The sequence below is a fragment of the Procambarus clarkii genome, chromosome 44, assembly GCF_040958095.1.
Source record: "Procambarus clarkii isolate CNS0578487 chromosome 44, FALCON_Pclarkii_2.0, whole genome shotgun sequence".
Classification (NCBI taxonomy): Eukaryota; Metazoa; Arthropoda; class Malacostraca; order Decapoda; family Cambaridae; genus Procambarus; species Procambarus clarkii.
Genome location: NC_091193.1, coordinates 25690701 through 25711605, shown reverse-complemented (window position 1 = coordinate 25711605; position 20905 = coordinate 25690701). Strand labels below are relative to the sequence as shown.

Genomic DNA, 20905 nt, shown 5'->3' with positions numbered 1-20905 from the left:
ACCACCACCAATGGTGTACCTGAGGAACTGGTGCCCTATCCTAACCTGTTTTTTTGCACGATTGTCTCGAGCTTTTAAGATGAGTCTAGGGCCTCAAGGAGGGGGTCTCTACTTATGAGAGGTACCGAGGATGAATGTACAATAGTTGGAAACCAAAAAAATGCACTGGTGAAAGGCATATAAACGTTTTTTGGAGTATTTAATGGCGCTAGTATATGTGTGCGTGTGCGTGTTTTTTTTTTATGTAAATACAATATATCTGGGTTTTTTAATTCCTGCTGAGAAGTGTATCTGAAATAAAGGGTTTTGTCTTTACATTTGGTAAGGTTTCAATAATCAGGTAAAAAATAAAATGAGAAAGACTCGAGTTATATTTTTCATTTACTCCAGATTATTGTCCCCATTTTCTCTATATTCGTTTCACAGAAAACATCTTCACGGGCGGTCGAGTCCCGTTTTCGTCTATGGGGAAACTCAGATAATTGACAGAAAAAAATATATGCAAGTTCCATTTTTATTTCCAAACACTGGATAGTTTAATTATTAAGATCGGGAGTTTGCTTATTATTCAGATCTGGGAAACAACAACGTATTATTATTTCATGTTTTTTTTTTTTTCATCCAAACATATAGAAACAAGTATTATGTTTTAATTTTAGAGGAAAGAACATTATCAAATATTTGTTTGTTTTTGTTTTTTCATAGGAAAGAGCAAACATCAGAAAAGACATAATTCATTCATTCATTCAGTATTATAGATATTCCCCCCACCGGTAAATTAAAGACATTATTTATTTTCATCGTTAGTTCTTTTTTATTGAACAAATAAAAAACCTACAATACACATAACTACAATATATATATATATATATATATACATGACACTGCAATACATTCATTTAATTAAGTTTTCGCATGACGCCCGAGGACAATAAAGCTGCTTCGTGCATGGTCGGCGTGAACAAGTCCATGGTCGGAGTGGGCTCTACATAGTCTGGCTCATAGAATTTTCTCTGGCCACACTCGAAGAGGTCCGAGACCTCTTCATCGAATCCCTCCACCGGCTCGAACTGTGAAGTAAACATGTCAATCGTAGCCAGGCCCAACTCTTCCATGGCTAACGATTGATTTTCACTAAACGTTCGACCGCGGCGTTTAAGGTCTGCGAAGACAATATGTCCCCCGTGTTCAGCTCTTGTGTCTTAGGTGCCATAGGGGTTACGCGGCACACCGTCGCTAATTTCTGGGGGGTCTGTCGGGCTTCCTCGTCTTCACTCTCGCTAATGTGGGTAACGGCCTCCCGCTGGCGGTCGCTGGGGGAGGCGGGTTAGGGCGTCTTGTTGGAGGCACATATCCCGAGGTGGATGGTTGGGGGGAAGCCTCGCGGTTGCTCGACTTCTTATCATATGGTGTCGTCGTCGTCGTCCTCTTGCGTTGGCCTCGCGTAGATAGCCTAGCCCGACAAGGCCCCGGTGCGGGCCCCTGTGCAGGCTGTTCCCAGGTTATTTGACAATCTTGTACAGGGCGACTTGTTGGCTTTGCAATGTCCTTCATCAAAGGCGCTGTCGAAGCTTTCGTTTTTAGAGCCATCTCTCCACTCTTCGCCGCCTTCTTAGCTTTGGACTCTGTTGTTGTTGTTGTTGTTGCCTTCGTTTTCAGAGCCATCTCTCCACTCTTCGCCTTCTTAGCTATGGGCTCTGTTGTTGTTGTTGTTGTTGTTGCCTTCGTTTTCAGAGCCATCTCTCCACTCTTCGCCTTCTTAGCTATGGGCTCTGTTGTTGTTGTTGTTGTTGCCTTCGTTTTCAGAGCCATCTCTCCACTCTTCGCCTTCTTAGCTATGGGCTCTTTTGTTGTTGTTGTTGCCGTTATTGGGAATGGTCCTGGCCCGCCTGGGTCGGCACCCGTGAATCCATAGAGTCAACAACAAGGCGGGCCGCGGGGCGGGGCTCTGGCACCGGCCGCGTCTCAGGCGGGGGCATGGGCACCGTCGGCTTGGGGTGCATAGTGGCCACAACGACATCTGGCACTGGCCCTGGCATCTCCGTAGTCTCAGGCGAGGTCGTAGGCGAAGTTGATGAAGTTTTGGGGGCTTGACACATCGGCAGAACATTGGCACCACCACTACTCTTCAATATATCCGCTACATCATGGGGCGTCACCCCAGCTGGCAGGATGAGAGCAGTCCCAAAGTTGAAATTGATCCCACCAGTTACCTCAATTTTTGAGCAACCGTTTAACAATTCTGCAAAAAAAAAAAAAAAAAAAAAAAAAAAAAAAACATTAATAAAATTTTATATTCACAAACAAGAAACATAAAACACACACACACACACACACACACACACACACACACACACACACACACACACACACACACACACACACACACACACACACACACACACACGTTCTCACCTATATCAGAGTTATGTTAAAAAAAAAATAAATAAAAATAAAAATAATAAAAAAAAAAAAATAAAATAATAATAATAATAATAATAAAAAAAACTCACCACGGGCAAATTCCATTTTCAAAAAACTTCGCTTGTGGGCTTCTAATGATGACCAGAACCAAGGGCGTTCGTCGGTGGACAAGTTAAGTCAATGGGCCTCAATGGGCTTATATATACCCCTAAAACCTCTACCCCCTCCCTCACCCCCCGCCACACCCCATCCCCTCAGGCAAGCTAGGTCACCTGCTCACACAGGTTATAGCACGCATCCTGGGAATCATCTCCCAGGCAAAATGTTGTTTGACAGAGTGGCATATTCAGGTTATCATACGTAAATTTCACAACCAAAGCATCATTTTTGCTGTGTTGTTCATATTTAAAATCCTGCGCAAATTTCCGAAGCGCTTTTCCCACCCCTAGATGGGATAAATAGTAGGTGAAGTATAAGGCATAGTTCCCGCAGAAATAAGTTTCCAACTGCTGTATTCTGTCATTGAATATGTGCAAATCATATTTTTCAAAGCTATTCAATATAACCTTAAAATATTTCGAATACGTTTCAATTCTCGGGTTTCCAAAACTATCAAGAATGACAATTTCTGTCTTAGTCATTGCTTTGGCTATACAAAATGTAACCCAATGACCCATTGTATCTGCAGATTCTGCATCTAGTGTATTAATTATAAATACCACAGGATGGTTATAGATCTTTTTCAAAATTTTTCTTGCATCATTGGCGAGATAACATCCCAGATATTGCACCTCCCGACCCAACACCCCATTCAGCGCTTCGTTAATTTCAAGACAATTCATAGCTTTTTACGCTCTCGTATCACAAACTATTCTACGTTCCGCATTAATTTTCAGGATGCCAGTGGTGCCGCCATAAAGCAAAATGACTTTATTTCCCACCACAGGCATTTTAAATTCTAGACTAATTCTCAGGTTACCAGACACTTCCAGGGGCATTGCGTCCTTTATAGTTTCGGGCTGTAAATTGAAAGCCAGTATAGTGCCACCGTTAACAAATGCATCATAGGATAGCGTATGGGCATTATCGAAACCTAAAGCTTGTAGCGTCGTATAATATAATTTTGCGCAGTTGTGTGGAAAAGCGCAAGCAATATTAAATAAAGTAGTGCTATTCAGAGTTATAAATACACTCGTGAGCTGACAATTCTCAAAATATAATGGGTTCTGGGTATAGCCTCCTGACATTGCCTCCATATCTACGATAATCATGTATAAACGCTCAGGAACTACAGTTCCCCAGGGCTGATCCATTGTAATTGTCCGCTGTCCTGTGCCCAGTATATGAGTCTTTAATAGGGTTTTGTTAAACGTATATGTTATCGGGGTGTTATTTTGTATCAATGCCTTATTAATGGCCGTTAAGCCGGCCGGGTATGGCATTATGCGATCTATCCACAACCTCGCCATCTTAATATGGTATTTAAAGTTTGCATTATCCCTTTCGCTATGAATAATCCATTTATCCGGGTTTAGTTCTAGGCGAATGCGCACATCCACATTATCCAGAACGTATTCGCTAATTGTAGTAACATCCGCCAATAATTTAAAGCATGTGTGCACACCCATAGTTTTCATCTCAGTCATTTGCTGCTCCCTTTCCTCAGTCATTGCAGCAAAATAGTCGTTGGAAAATCTGCTGGGGTCATTACCTTTAAAGAAATGCGCTAGTTTCCGATATCTCTCAGCTTCGCACCCCGAAATAGTAGTCAGCAGCTTTATATAACTCCAGTATGAGAATAGAGAGTTAGTTTCGACCACAGTCTCATTGAAATACACTACTATAGATTTGAATAAAGTCTGTGATAGACCATTACTAATTGTTACATTTTCTGTATCCCCTATCGCACTAGCTCCATCTTCGCCCGTTACTGCTAGCGATAGTTCCAAAGCCAATGACGACATATCTAGAAAGTGGCCATTCACGCCTTTAATGTTAAATTCAAGATACGCATCTCTAAATTTATTGCCCCCAGTATTTACTGGCAAAACATCAATAGTTTGACGCGAGGCTATAGTGGCCTCTACCATCCTAGCGGAGAACGGCTTGGGAAAGGCGTCAGTTATCGCAGCGGCATAATTCCCCAGTGGTACTTGTAGCCCCGCCATGCTATCTTGTCAATAGTTGTTTCGAGAGTGATTCAATTTTTAAGCAAACACGTCATTATATTTCCCTCCGTCGATTTTCCTGAACAAATTTCTTGTTTTGCTTTGTTTTTTGTTTTTTTTTGTCTTAATCCTTCTGTTCCTTTTTTTTTTTTTTTTCTTAACGACCCGCCCACCCGCAATTTGCTTCCCAACATGTTTTAATGTTTCTAGGCCTCTGTGTTTGAGCGACTGTTTCAATGTGCGTTCGCCACTGTTTATGTCTTGCACGACATCCTGGCCCATACTCAATGCAGCAGGGGCCAAGGTTCTCATCAAGAATGGTGCCGCTCGCTTCGCCAGTCCAGTTATGAAACTAAAAATCCCACCCCCTCGCACATGACGCCTAGTACTGTTAAAAATGCGGACGTCCCCTAAACCGCCCCCTCTCCCGGAAACGGGGGGCGTTAGGAGTATTAATAACTCCTCCACCGACGGCGGGGTAAAATCGACGCGCATTTTGCAACTAGATGCGAGGTAATGAAGATTATAGGCTTCAACGCTCAATTATATAACCCCCAAAGTCGGCCTTATATGCAAAACTGCAATCGTGCAGCCTCGCGCATCGAAATAAACAGGATTGCCTTCTTGATCGGTCATTGTAATGCTCACACTGTCGACAATTGAAGTGTTCAGAGGTTTATATAACTTCTTATTACCACCGTCACTCCCATTTAGAGAGACAACGTCCAGTATATTGACTAACTGATCACCATAACTCGTAGGCATAATTTTGTCGCAATAAATACACAAATTATCCATCATTCCTCTCGGCTGTGGTGGGTAGACACATAAATCAGTTTCCTTGCCTGTCTCATATTTTATACCCCTGATTAAATATATGACATAATCCTCACCTGTCTCGGTGCCTATTACCTTCCCGATCGCACGCCCGAACGATAGCGAAATTCGGCAAACCATATTATATATCTCTTCACCTGGTCTTTGGAACTGCGACATTATGGCGTCGCTGTATACGGCACTAAATTTATTGCGATTATGGCTTGAATCGTATTTTATATACGTTGTTCCATATTTTGGATACAGCTTTTTATAAGCTTTATCTATAAAACTCAATTCCTTGCTTGACAATATATTGGCTATTTCATTGTTAATTGCATTATTAATTTCCTTTATGCTTCCTGCCAAAATGTTGTTTTTCAGTAAAAACTTCGAATAGGTGTGTTTAAAGCCCGTCATTTGTACATTGGTGCATATTAAACCAACCCTCACATAACTCTCTAGATCGTCTTTCATAATCACGTAATGAGATGTGGGGAGCAATAATTTCTGTAAACACATTTCATAGGCGCGCTTGGGATTCAAATTTAATTCCTTATACAAGCGATTTGAAAAAGAGCTGGGAATGTTATCAGGATACAAATCTGCATTGGCAACGTTGGTCGCGTATATAATGTGAGTGTCCATTCTGGCATCAGTACCGGGTCACAGGTGGGCAATGAATAAATGCTCAAATCGCCGTAATTTGTTTTTAATAAGCCAACCACGAGGGGGCGACCCGATCCCCGCGACCACCGACCTTGATCCGCTTAGGAGGGAGGTCAGAGGTCGAAACAGCCACGCCCCGTCTCCTGTTAATTCCCTCATCGTTAACCTGTCTGCGAGCCGCAGTGTTTCTAAATAGATCCATAGGAATTGAAGCCACATTAAAAAATAATTTTGCAAGAGGTAGTTTAGTAGGGGCAAATAAAGCATTGTGGACCGTCATCCCATATATAATATCATTAATTATATGCAAGCCAGTCACAGGACTCATTATATTGCCATTAACGTCCCATTTAACAAGCCCGCTCTCGTCGAAATATTTTAAAAGTGCCCTTGCATATTCGTGATGTATCGCTTTTAATCTCAGATTTATCAGATGTGCTACAGTAGGATTAGATCTTTCGGGCTGGGCGTTCTCAGTTGTCTGTTGCGGGGGCGTTGGCATCGATATCTCTGGCACTGTCGGCAAAGTGGCCGGCACTCGCTCGTCCATTATTTTCCGCGGGACTAAATAATACTCTCTCATTTGGTAAATAATCGCGACAACAGATTAACGGCAATGGGAAGGAGAATAGATAGGATATTACCACCCCGTTTGCTAGTTAATATTTTTTTTTTAATTGCCGTGGAAGGTTTCTTGCAAGCTACAACACGAATTAATGAACTATATTTTTTCAGTTTTTTTAAAACCTCGCTAGGCACGGGCAATTTATTTCTTAAAAGATTTTTAAATATTTCCGATAGGCAATTTATGTGTGGCTTTTTGAATTTTTCAATTAATTTCTTTCTGCTGGAGTACTTAAGACCGGCTAATAGTCTTATCAGATCCCAGTATTTCTGAACTAAAGGCTCCTTCATAGTTTCAGTACGTCATCGGCGTCGACCCATTGGTCGAATGATTGATCATAACCCTCGTATCTGACTTTATATTGCAACTGACCGTCGACTTCTCTCTTGCTCAAAACCTTTTCAATATTGAAGGCGGCGGGCAAATGGGTGAGGGTTAGTTCCTGTCTATAAAACCCTCCGTCAATATTGCCACCGTTCAAATCTTTCAAATAGTATAAAGGGACCCTCTGGCTATTGTCCACTCGCGCGATTGTGAAGATTTCTCGCGTATTCTGCTGTTTGAAACCTTTTTTAAATTTCGAAACGCGATCAGATAAAGTAATGCGTACTGTTTCGCCAACCTTCAGCTGTGGAATGATGCCCCGCGATGTTTTGCCTGGGTTTTTATACATTAAGTTAAATAGATTAACAATCTCTCTTGGTTTTGTTAAAGCATGCGCCTCTCTGGGGGTTCTGCCCCCCAACCCTCGGTGTGGCGAGACATTATATGTTTTTACAACGTCAGGCAGCACCCCTATATATTTCAATGTGTTGTGCGAAGTCATATACTTGTAAAGCTTAGTTTTCAAAGTGCGTATGAATCTTTCGGCTATGGATGCTTTTGTTTCCTGAGAAAATACACTATACAGCACAATTTTCTTAGAGGCCAACATCTTTTTCACACGCGCGTTGTAAAATTCGCCCCCTCGATCTGAATTAATTTTCCGCACCCCGCGCGAGTGAGGTGTCTCTAGTATAGATTTTAGTGCCCTACACACAATGTTCGCGTCTTTACTAGTTAGTGGCACTACTTGAGCAAACCTGGAGTATATGTCCACACAAACGAGCAGATATTTGATGCCATTATTCATCCCTGCCAACTTCCCCATTTCTGCTAGATCAACAGACACATAAACCCGTGGTTTAGGACTCAAAACTCGTCGACGCGCGAATTTTTTAGGTTGTAAATAATGCAGCGTATATGCGTCTGAGGATTTTAAGTAATCTTTCACATCGGCCAGTGTTATGTCAGAATTAAGTAATTTAGCTGCTTTATATAATCTCTGCACGCCTCCAAATCCCCCAGTGGAAGTAGGATCATTATAAACTCGATCGAGTATTTGCTGTTTCTTGCTCACCATTGATAAACTATTTCAAATGGTTCCTCTTCGACAATATTCCCGCGCAAAGTTATGCTGGCGGGTGTGCTTGACCCCAGATCTACAAATAAATAACCATAGGGTTTGGCTATGACCTTTTTATATATTTCTAGAAATTTCTTTGAATCCTGTTTCCCAAATATTTGACGTCCCAAAGTCTCAATTTGAGAAAGATCTCTTGATTTGACTAATAAGAAATGCGAGGCGTTTAGGCTTATGTTCCTAGAATATTTTCCAGGGAAAAATATATTTTGCGTGATCAATATGGCAGAGATGTTATGATGACGTCCCCTGGTGAAAATATCAGAAACAATTTTTGAATTTGCGCTTTCAGTAAAGAGATCGTCGATTATTATCAGCATTGGGGAATTACCCATTTGCTCATCCAAAGGATCAATAATGCTGGAATGAGCAACAATTTTTCTATTAATTCGTGGATTGTTCATCAACTCGGGATATCCCCCACCACATATAATTATTCGAGCGAATGTTTCATGGTACTTGTGCACGAGTTTGTTGCATAAAAATGATTTCCCTGCATTTGAATAACCCGCTATTATCATCCGACATGGTTCCCTGAAGATGTTAACATGGGCTTGAGATATTATCTCATCAGGTCTTTCCATGTTGGGGGCTGAGTCTCTACTGTTTAATATGCACACTGTGGAATGTTATATATATATATATATATATATATATATATATATATATATATATATATATATATATATATGGGGGATATAAAAAAAAAAAAACATGCATTTCTTTCTTTTATAGAAACATAAACATAATATATATATATATATATATATATATATATATATATATTTATATAGATAGATAGATAGATATACAAGCTTAGGGCGTGACAAAGAAAACATTAAAAATACGTACTTTTTTTTGTTTGTTTATTGAAACAAAAACATAATATATACATATTTACAAGCTTAAATCTATAGGCATAATAATAATATTAATATTAATATTAATAATAATAATAACATCCCTTATAACATTATAAAATAATAACAACAATAAAAACAATAACACGCACTAATGTGAGAATGCAAACAGTTTTTTTTTTTTTTTTTTTTTTTTTTTTTTAAATGCAGAGGAGCGAGCATATTTCACAGCAAGTTTGGGAATAGGTTTTGGGCCAATGAATCTCTCTTGGCCCACATATTGAAAATTGGGTAATGACGCCGTCCTGCAGGGCGTATATTTTGTTCCACATTTTCCTGCGCGTCCACATCCATCTCTAAGTCACTAATGACTGCCTCCTCATCCTCTGGATCGTGTGGAATATCGGGGTGACCATAAGCGAGTGAAACAGTGGGGCTTATTACGTATCGCTTATCATCAAACGCGGATAAGCCTCTCTTGACAGTAACGCATGTGCACATTTGCCCGCCAACATTTCTAATAGTCCTAGTCACAAACCTCCGACTTGTGTTTGTTTCAAGGGCGTCTATGAAAGATGAGTGTTCTAGCCCAGCTTGCTGGCGTCGTGTGATCCCCTTGCATCTGCAAATGTGCTGTTTATCCAGCGTCACTAGCGAGTACATTTTGGGCTTAAGGGCAACGAGCTGGGTTATAATTTTAGACCCTACTTCGGACTTTAAAAGACCCAGTTTGCCTTTTCGCGCGATTGAATATAGAGAATGATCTTCGGGGAAATTGCTAAAATCAATGTGGCGTATGAGCGGGGCCTTATTAAGCTCTTCAAAAGCATCTCTGCAAGTAAGCTGAATAATGTACGAGTCAGTGTCGGTGTAGAGCAGTTTTGCCTTGTCACCATATTTTGCTTTGACCGTGTCGTACCAAAAGGAATATAGCCGCCTTTTAGCTATTTGAAGAATTTGAAAGCCTAGATATGTGGGCGTATCAATAGTGAGCGAATCTTTGCGGGTTGTGCAAAGGACACGGTCCTCACTCAGCAAAGTCGCTCGTTTGAAAAACGGGCTGCGAGCGTGTTTGAGGAACTGTTTGCGAGTTGTGGTTAAATAGTATTTATTGGCATAACGCTCCAAATTCGTTAAAGATTTGCCATATATAGCGTTATTTACAAGTTTAAATGCCTTAGACTTAATTGCACAGGTCGAGTTTGTGCGCTCGCGAATATTACTATCTACGAAGGACTTGAGGTGTGCCCTCTGCTCAAATTCAAAGATAGTGTGCACGCGCGAAACTTCCACCCCTAGTCGCATTAAAAGCTGAAGGAAATCTAGACTAATTAAATAGTCGCGTTGTGCTTCGTGGGTGGCAATGAGTTTTCGATTATTGCGCGGCAGCTTGCGATTTTCTGCAACTAGGATCGACTTACTGTATTCTGACAGTTGTTCCGTCACGATGTCGGCGTGTGCTAAAATTAATGGCAGGTCGTCAGTGTATCTAGCTACGTCGGGGGAAACTTGTTTAGTGTCGCACAAAATCCAATAACCGCGCTCTTGATCGCAGTCAATATTTCTCAAACCCTGCAATAGCATTTCATCGCGTTCGGCGTCAGTTAGGCAACGGAAACCGCCAGTGGGGAGCTTTTCACTCATGCACGTAGCATAGAGTGAATTGAAGTCTAGATAGAGGATGTGGGTTCCATCCTCGCTAGACCCCGCCCCGGTGTAATGGTTCTCGGCGGTAGACAATTGCTTTACAACTGAGGTGAAGCCTCCTCTTAAATTCCTTCGAATGAGGTCATACATTCTAGGGTCTGATATTGGATCTAGCACCACCTTACTTTTGAACAGGAAGGCGTCCCACGCGAAACTAGATAAAGAGAGGTAATATGCAATATCTAATCTATAAAGATCTAACATAGTGCGTCGCCACACCGTGAAAATGTCTGCTAAAATGCCAGTATCAACTTTTAAATACAAGACGAGATATTCGCCAATATTGCGGCACTTGGCTAATTTAAATACCTCCAACGCTTGTTTGTATTCTTTTTCAGGGAGCTCTTCCTGCGTCAAGGTATTGAAAAATGCATCTCTGGGGGGGAGCCGCGGTTCATTTAATACATCCCAATTTGACACGTAATCATAACAAAAGGACTGTTTGCCAGTTAACAATAAATTATGGGCCTCAGCAGGGACCTTATCTAACATGGCGAGAGTGAACGTCGTAGGTTTGCCACTGTCGATGTGTTCCTTGGCTAATTTGGCCAACGACCCATTGAGCAAGGCTAAGCTGTCCATAAATCTAAGAAAGTCAATGTCAACTTTCATAAATTTACACCCGTCTTTGGACATAATGTCTACGTTGCGTTTGGGCACGTTTCCTAACTCGTTTAACAAAACCCCTAAATCATACGCCGCATTATGTGAAAATGCGTGCAAGTATTTGTAGCCATCTTTGCACTGGAGATTGCAGCGAGAGCATAGGGCGGCTAAGTAATTATGTTCGCTCAGTGAATGGTCGTGGTGTCTATTTTTGACGATTTTGGGCCCGAAAGGTTCGTCGCATATCTCGCACATGGTCTGACTCTTGTAACTTTCCATTTGCTCATTGGACATGTGCAGATGGTAATATGGCTGTTCTCGCGTTATTCTGGCCCACGAGGAGGATAGTTTATTAACAAAATGGGTTGCAGAATTAGGCCCGAGGTAGAAATCTTTTTCTACGATATTATAGCGACGGTCTATGATTATGTACGCATATGCAATGGCCCTGTGACGTGCTTCGATTATGCCCTGTGGCCTATCCTTTTGCAGGGCACACTCGAAATCATAGTAACAAGTGTGGCTTGGCCCGTACGCTCGCCCGAAATGTTTAAACTCTATTTTCTTTTCAGGGGGAGGAAAATGCAACGTTTGTTTGACCTCGCAAGTTGATTCATGCTCGAGCATTTGATGGGGTGGGAGGGCGATGAGGCAGCTGTGACAAAATTCATAATCAGCTGGGATGTTTTCCGAATGAGACCTCATATTACGCACATATTTGGTAAAGTTCTTGATGAGGACCAAATGTTGGCCTTCCAGCATAAGTAAAGATATGACATCCTTAAAATTCCCACGGCCTTTTCTAGCCAAACTAATGTAATGACGACCATTATCTCCTTTTACCAGAACATAAATAAATATAGAAGACCTGTTTAAATCTTCGACTTTGGCGATGTCGTCAAAAGATACTGGGGTGCCTATATTATTACTCCATCTTACTTGTCGGCGACACCATCGCCCAGATTTGGCCCGAGTTTTGATGTCGTTATAAAGGAGCCCGCGGGCCAAACATTTGTGCACGGCGATGCACTGCATAAGGCAAATATTGGCTTCCCCTCGGGGGTTGAATACGTGGCCTTTGCCCCGTAACTTGGCCGGGTAATCTACGAATGAACCCAGTCGAATTGGGTGTTCGATAAGGGCCACATTTATGTAAAACCCCAAAATCGACTCTATCCCGACACTCGACCCTTCCTGTTCCCCTAGCAACTCCTCTAGTTTATTGTCGATCTCTTCGACCCACAAATTAACAAGCTGTTCTACTTCCTCTTGAGTTATGGCACGCATTTCCCCGCGCATGTGCATTACTGGATCAAAATCATCGTCGGGCTCTACGTTGAGCCTCCGCACCCCAAATGTGAAATCAGGGAAGACGCGTATATGTGGATGTTCTAAAGTAAACAATCCACTGACGAAATTAATGAAAAATGCGCGATATGTTCGTAAATAAGCCCCTGGATCACCCCGCACGTGCTCTGGCACGCTAAATGAATATCGTGTGTAAGCCCCATTGAAATTGCGAATGATGTTCACAATTTCAATATCCCGAGGAGGGGGAGGGGACGGGGAAGGTGGTGGTGGTGGTGGTGAGTCGACCGACTCTGGTGATGAGGCTGCTGGGTTTGATGATGATGATGAGTCACTGTCAGCGTCTGCAAAAAAAAAAAAGAGGTATTAATAACTGTGTGTGAGTGTGTTGATTGTTGATTGAGATGTCTTAAAAAAAAAAAAAAAATTAGCATTAATATTGGCATGCCCTCGTCTGTTTTTTTTTTTTTTTTTTTTTTTTTTTGAGCGAGTGGTGCGATCGAGATCACATAACAACACCAAAAAACAAAAACAAAAAAAAAAAATGTGAAATACTCACGTTCCCTATGCTGCCCCCCACGCCGAAGCGATGATGTTGACTGGTCGCTGCTATAACTTTCGAACAAATCGGGGGATCTGACGCGCATATGGACCGAGGAGCTGGGCGAGGCGTGTGCGTGTTGTTGTTGTTCCTCGCATTGTTGTTGTTGTTGAATTAGAGTGCGATATGGCAGCCCTGGAAGGAATAGCCTTTTAAGAGGTGTCTATATGATTCTCTCTCTCTCTCTCTCTAGCACTCGCAATAATAATAATAATAATAATAATAATAATAATAATAATAATAATAATAATAATAATAATAATTAAAAAAAAAAAAAAAATAACTTACGTTTGTAGCGGCGGGTTCTTGGTGGTGGCGGTTCGGGGTCGGAATCGTCATCGTCCGCCAAGTATGGGGGTGTTTTAGGTGAGAAATCCTGTTCAAAATCTGGCGTGGGGCTGAACATGTCGGGAGACCTGACTCGTGTGTTGATTGGTGAGCTGGGTGATGTTGGCTGGGCATCCTGCTGCTGCTGCTGCTGTTGCCGCTGTCGTTGTATTAGCAGTCGATATGGTTGCCCTGGTGGGAGACAAAAAAAAATGTTTTTTTTTTTTCTTTTCTTTTAAGAGGCGTGAATATATATATATATATATATATATATATATATATATATATATATATATATATATATATATTCTCTCTCTCTCTCTCTCTCTCTCTATCTCTTTTTCAATAACGGCGTTGATAATGTGAATAAATAAATAAATAAATAAATAATAGTAATAACTCACGTTTATAGCGGCGTGTTCTTGACGGTCGAGGGTCGAAATCGGGGGGCATGCCTGAGCATTGTGGAGTATGTGGCGAGGGCGACGATTCTGGGTCATCACAATCGCTGAATAAGTCGGGAGACCAAACTCGCGGGTTTGGCGATGGGTCCGAATCACTGCTCCAGAGTTCGTTGGTGGGTAATGCACAGCCTGGGCTTGTGGCATGGTGAATGGCTATGTGTGAAAAAAAATAATAAATAAGTAAATAATAAATAAATAAATAAATAAATATATATATATATATATATATATATATATATATATAATATTGTGGCAAATTACCAATGTTGTGGCTTACCAATGTTGTGGCAAATTTGTCCGCATTGGACGCATTTGATTAGGTTGCGAACCATCTGGCCGTGTGTTGGTGGCGAGGCAGTGTGAGACTGTGGATACCTGGGGTTCTGATGTGGAGCACAACCACTCCCCCTCCCCCGAGGATAACTACTTAAAATTGACCCCAGAGGGCAGCTCGTCACTGGCAACTACCTGTACTGGTAATTATCTTTGAAAGGTCCCTGGGAGATCGCCAGTTTGGGGCACGTGCGCATTAAAAAGCAATTTGCCACCTGCGACTGCCTCCATTGACCATTAAAACCAACCTTGGGTGTTGCCCGAAAAAAAAAATTAGCTTAACATTAATGCAGTTGTGTGTGTGTGTGTGTGTGTGTGTGTGTGTGTGTGTGTGTGTGTGTGTGTGTGTGTGTGTGTGTGTGTGTGTGTGTGTGTGTGTGCGTATATATATATATATTGTAGTTATGTGTATTGTAGGTTTTTTATTTGTTCAATAAAAAAGAACTAACGATGAAAATAAATAATGTCTTTAATTTACCGGTGGGGGGAATATCTATAATACTGAATGAATGAATGAATTATGTCTTTTCTGATGTTTGCTCTTTCCTATGAAAAAACAAAAACAAAACAAATATTTGATAATGTTCTTTCCTCTAAAATTAAAACATAAATACTTGTTTCTATATGTTTGGATGAAAAAAAAAAAAACATGAAATAATAATACGTTGTTGTTTCCCAGATCTGAATAATAAGCAAACTCCCGATCTTAATAATTAAACTATCCAGTGTTTGGAAATAAAAATGGAACTTGCATATATTTTTTTCTGTCAATTATCTGAGTTTCCCCATAGACGAAAACGGGACTCGACCGCCCGTGAAGATGTTTTCTGTGAAACGGAATATAGAGAAAATGGGGACAATAATCTGGAGTAAATGAAAAAATATAACTCGAGTCTTTCTCATTTTTATTTTTTACCTGATTATTGAAACCTTACCAAATGTAAAGACAAAACCCTTTATTTCAGATACACTTCTCAGCAGGAATTAAAAAACCCAGATATATTGTATTTACATAAAAAAAAACACGCACACGCACACATATACTAGCGCCATTAAATACTCCAAAAAACGTTTATATGCCTTTCACCAGTGCATTTTTTTGGTTTCCAACTATTGTACATTCATCCTCGGTACCTCTCATAAGTAGAGACCCCCTCCTTGAGGCCCTAGACTCATCTTAAAAGCTCGAGACAAATCGTGCAAAAAAACAGGTTAGGATAGGGCACCAGTTCCTCAGGTACACCATTGGTGGTGGTCCCCCCGGGACCCCAGGGGGGACCACCACCCCACCACCGCCAGCCAGCCAGGAGCGCGCTGACTGTGCCCTAACCTAACCACCCAAATAAGAGGAATGGACGTTCTGGCCCAACAGGGTCAAGTCGGCATGGAAGTGCCCAACCGTGTCTGAAATTTTTTTACCTCAATCTGTCTCCTTATTCACTACTGAGCGTGGCTTAGTTTAAACTGTTCCTGGAGCGTGGCTTAGTTTACGCTGCCCCTGGAGCGTGGCTTAGTTTACACTGTTCCTGGAGCGTGGCTTAGTTTACGCTGCCCCTGGAGCGTGGCTTAGTTTACACTGTTCCTGGAGCGTGGCTTAGTTTACGCGGCTCCTGGAGCTTCGATCTACCTTGTGTAGCTTCCGAGGATCAACAGTCCCGCGGCCCGGTCCACAACCAGGCCTCCTAGTTGCTGGACTGATCAACCAGGTTGTTGGACGCAGCTGCTCGCAGCCTGACGTATGAGTCACAGCCTGGTTGATCAGGTATCCTTTGGAGGTGCTTATCCAGTTCTCTCTTGAACACTGTGAGAGGTCGGCCAGTTATGCCCCTTATGTGTAGCGGAAGCGTGTTGAACAGTCTCGGACCTTTGATGTTGATAGAGTTCTCTCTCAGAGTACCTGTTGCACCTCTGCTCTTCAACGGGGGTATTCTGCACATCCTGCCATGCCTTCTGGTCTCATGTGATGTTATTTCTGTGTGGAGGTTTGGGACCAGCCCCTCTAATATTGTCCACGTGTAGATTATTATGTATCTCTCACGTCAGCGCTCTAGATAATATAGATTTAGAACTTTTCATCGGTACCAATTATTAAGATGATCTATAGAGTGGCTTCTAGCGTGGTTGTTGTTGTTAAAGATTCGCTACCTAGAACAAGAAGTTCCAAGTAGCATGGACTATGGTGAGCCCGTATTCTATGGCTTCTAGCGGTAAAGAATCTTTGCACGCCCTCCTGGTCAGCAAATTCTCCGGCTCTGAATGGGGTTGTTAGAGTGCAACAATATTCCACCCTACAGCTAGAGCTCCAGTGTCTTGATAAGTGTCATCAGTGGCATGGCTTACCTTGTGTGGAAGGTCCTTGTTATCCAACCTGTGGGTAACTTGCAGTCGTGACGGCAACTTTATGGTGTTCAGTAAAGGTGAGGTCTTCCGACATGCTTACTCCAAGATCATTCACATTGCTTCTTCGTTCATCAGTGTGATTTGAAGCCGTTCTATATATGGTTTCCGTTTTAAAATTATATATTTTTTTCAAAGCGCAGGAGCTGGAACATATTTTCATTAAACATCATATTACAGCCCGTCCTCCAAACAAAGATCCAAAAGTGATTCCATGCACCCGCCAAACCCCCTGTTTATGCAACCCATTCTCGACTCAAGTCCATTACATTCAGCGGTCGACCCCACAGACGCATTCATATATTTTAACATGCTGTTCATTCTGAACGGGAATTTTCTCAAGTATAAATTAATATTATAATATATTAGCATATTGTGCATATATAGGCATAGGTTAGGTTAGGTTAGGTGTTTAGGTTCTGTTGGCGATTATTTGTATTTGTAGTACGTGGGTGAAGCATTTACAGCGTTGTGATTCGAATAAAATTCGTCAGTGAAGCACTTGTTCCGGATATGTTCGAACGTCAGCAGTTGTGAGTCGTGTGTAAACCGCTTTTCATTCATAAACAGGGGGTTTGGCGGGTGCATGGAATCACTTTTGGATCTTTGTTTGGAGGACGGGCTGGTTTATGAATGAAAAGCGGTTTACACACGACTCACAACTGCTGACATTCGAACATATCCGGAACAAGTGCTTCACTGACGAATTTTGTTCGAACCACAACGCTGTAAATGCTTCACCCACGTACTACAAATACAAATAATCGCCAACAGAACCTAAACACCTAACCTAACCTAACCTATGCCTATATATGCACAATATGCTAATATATTATAATATTAATTTATACTTGAGAAAATTCCCGTTCAGAATGAACAGCATGTTAAAATATATGAATGCGTCTGTGGGGTCGACCGCTGAATGTAATGGACTTGAGTCGAGAATGGGTTGCATATTATTATCTGTGGCCCATTGAAAGACCAGATTTACATTCGATTGGAGGTTTGTCGTGTCCTCTATGTTGTCTACTCGCATGACAATACTGGCGTCATCTGTATATGATGATACAATGTTGCCAGTGAGTACAATGTTGCCAGTGACTACAATGTTGCCAGTGACTACAATGTTACCAGTGACTACAATGTTACCAGTGACTACAATGTTACCAGTGACTACAATGTTACCAGTGACTACCATGTTACCAGTGACTACCATGTTACCAGTGACTACCATGTTACCAGTGACTACCATGTTACCAGTGACTACAGTGTTGCCAGTGACTACCATGTTGCCAGTGACTACAGTGTTGCCAGTGACTACAGTGTTGCCAGTGACTACCATGTTGCCAGTGACTACCATGTTGCCAGTGACTACAGTGTTGCCAGTGACTACAATGTTGCCAGTGACTACAATGTTGCCAGTGACTACAATGTTGCCAGTGACTACAATGTTACCAGTGACTACAATGTTACCAGTGACTACCATGTTACCAGTGACTACCATGTTACCAGTGACTACCATGTTACCAGTGACTACCATGTTACCAGTGACTACCATGTTGCCAGTGACTACCATGTTGCCAGTGACTACAGTGTTGCCAGTGACTACCATGTTGCCAGTGACTACAGTGTTGCCAGTGACTACCATGTTGCCAGTGACTACCATGTTACCAGTGACTACCATGTTACCAGTGACTACCATGTTACCAGTGACTACCATGTTGCCAGTGACTACCATGTTGCCAGTGACTACCATGTTGCCAGTGACTACCATGTTGCCAGTGACTACCATGTTACCAGTGACTACAATGTTGCCAGTGACTACAATGTTGCCAGTGACTACCATGTTACCAGTGACTACAATGTTGCCAGTGACTACAATGTTGCCAGTGACTACAATGTTACCAGTGACTACCATGTTACCAGTGACTACCATGTTGCCAGTGACTACCATGTTACCAGTGACTACAATGTTGCCAGTGACTACAATGTTGCCAGTGACTACAATGTTACCAGTGACTACAATGTTACCAGTGACTACCATGTTACCAGTGACTACCATGTTGCCAGTGACTACAGTGTTGCCAGTGACTACAATGTTACCAGTGACTACAATGTTACCAGTGACTACAGTGTTGCCAGTGACTACAGTGTTGCCAGTGACTACAGTGTTGCCAGTGACTACAGTGTTGCCAGTGACTACAGTGTTGCCAGTGACTACAATGTTGCCAGTGACTACAATGTTGCCAGTGACTACAATGTTACCAGTGACTACCATGTTGCCAGTGACTACAATGTTGCCAGTGACTACAATGTTGCCAGTGACTACCATGTTGCCAGTGACTACAGTGTTGCCAGTGACTACAATGTTGCCAGTGACTACAATGTTGCCAGTGACTACCATGTTGCCAGTGACTACAATGTTGCCAGTGCCTGTACTCACCTAGTTGTGCATGCGGGGGTTGAGCTCTGGCTCTGTGGTCCCGCCTCTCAACTGTCAATCAAGTGGTGTACAGGTTCCTGAGCCTACTGGACTCTATCATATCTCAGCCAGTCCTCCAAAAATGGGGAGGTAAATGCACAGAGCCCCATAAGTGCAATTATGTACTATGTATAACAGTTAAGAATTGTACTTATTTACACTAAGTATTAAATCGTACTGTCAAATATATTGTGAATATTTGAGTTTACCTAAAAAGCTGAATAGAAAACATCGACCTAGCTTAACCGTCTTAGTTTGTGAAGATAAGAATTTTATTGCTTCTTAATTTAATTATAACTACTACTTAACCTATAGCTATATTGATATTACAGTTAAATAAAAAAATAAAACAAAACTAAAATATTTCATTAAATTGTAAAGTAACACAGGATATTTTATTTTTATAAAATCTCTATTGTTTAATAAAAGTGAAAAAGAAAATCCTAATATATAAAAACTGTGGTAGAAAATAATAATAATAATAAAAAAACTTGTTTATAGCAACTGAGCTTTAAAATTTCATCTTAAAATTTTAAGTGTCCTCACAGAAAACGAGGAGATTTAAATCGGGGGAGGCGGATGGGTAAATGTACCAGCCCCATAAGTGCAATTATGTACTATGTATAGCAGTCCGGAAATGCACTTATTAAAATGCACTTAGTATTAAAACGTACTGTCAATTCGGAGGATGGGTTGCATATCTATATATGAGACTGTGTATGGAGTCAGCCTCCACCACGTCTGTGTGGCTCATCTGGGTACTAAGTTTCCACCTGTGTCCCCTTGTTCGTTGTATGTTGCCATGTGGTCCGCCAGCCTGGGTGTCCACCTGTGTCCCCTTGTTCGTTGTATGTTGCCATGTGGTCCGCCAGCCTGGGTGTCCACTCTAGCGTCTCAGAAGCTACATCACATGGCCTTTAACTGCCTTTTTCCTCATTATGTGGTTGTGTAGGAGGTTGGGCGGGTGGTGGCCATGTGCCCGGCCCCTTCTCCCTCCCCACCCGTCCCGCCCACCCCGTCTCCCTCACCACCACCCTCTTCCCCCTTGCCTCTCACCTTAGGGCATCCCCACTTCCGCCCCAGATGGTGTGCGGCCTCCCCCTGCCCCACTCTCACATCTTGCGCTGCCTCACGCCCTCTCCTCTCTCACTATCAGCCTCGTGCTGCTCACTAGAGACAGTTAAGCAAGTCCCAGCTGTGTCTGGGTACAAGTGACTGGATGAACATCCTTCCGGGTTTTCTTCCTATTGGGGAGTGTTGTACATGCTGCTATGGCGGTGTGTCCACTCACAGGATGAGTGACGCTGCCCAATACTGTCACTATGGCGGTGTGTCCACTCACAGGATGAGTGGAGCTGGCCAATACTGTCACTATGGCGGTGTGTCCACTCACAGGATGAGTGGCGCTGCCCAATACTGTCACTCTGGTGGTGTGTTCACTCACAGGATGAGTGGCGCTGCCCAATACTGTCACTATGGCGGTGTGTCCACTCACAGGATGAGTGACGCTGCCCAATACTGTCACTATGGCGGTGTGTCCACTCACAGGATGAGTGGCGCTGCCCAATACTGTCACTATGGCGGTGTGTCCACTCACAGGATGAGTGGCGCTGCCCAATACTGTCACTCTGGTGGTGTGTTCACTCACAGGATGAG

General features: G+C 42.2%; 3 protein-coding genes across 3 annotated transcripts in view; 1 reads left to right on the top strand and 2 right to left on the bottom strand.

Moving 5' to 3' along the window:
• Window positions 1–3272: 3272 nt before the first annotated feature.
• On the bottom strand, window positions 3273–4514 carry LOC138350192 (uncharacterized). The gene has a single exon (XM_069300536.1). The coding sequence runs from the start codon at window positions 4512–4514 to the stop codon at window positions 3273–3275; it is 1242 nt and encodes a 413-aa protein (XP_069156637.1).
• Window positions 4515–6988: 2474 nt separating this feature from the next.
• LOC138350191 (uncharacterized) lies at window positions 6989–8104 on the bottom strand. The gene has a single exon (XM_069300535.1). The coding sequence runs from the start codon at window positions 8102–8104 to the stop codon at window positions 6989–6991; it is 1116 nt and encodes a 371-aa protein (XP_069156636.1).
• Window positions 8105–14024: 5920 nt separating this feature from the next.
• LOC138350190 (cysteine-rich, acidic integral membrane protein-like) overlaps window positions 14025–20905 on the top strand; it is a 38317-nt gene continuing 31436 nt past the window's right edge. Inside the window, exons 1-2 of the mRNA XM_069300534.1 lie at window positions 14025–14182; window positions 17848–19202. Of these exons, the coding sequence (XP_069156635.1) occupies window positions 14025–14182; window positions 17848–19202 (1513 nt within the window). The remainder of the gene's footprint in view (window positions 14183–17847; window positions 19203–20905) is intronic.

Coding starts and splice junctions, on each gene's coding strand:
- LOC138350191 (XM_069300535.1), bottom strand. CDS start 8,104: ATGGTGAGCAAGAAACAGCAAATACTCGATCGAGTTTATAATGATCCT.
- LOC138350192 (XM_069300536.1), bottom strand. CDS start 4,514: ATGGTAGAGGCCACTATAGCCTCGCGTCAAACTATTGATGTTTTGCCA.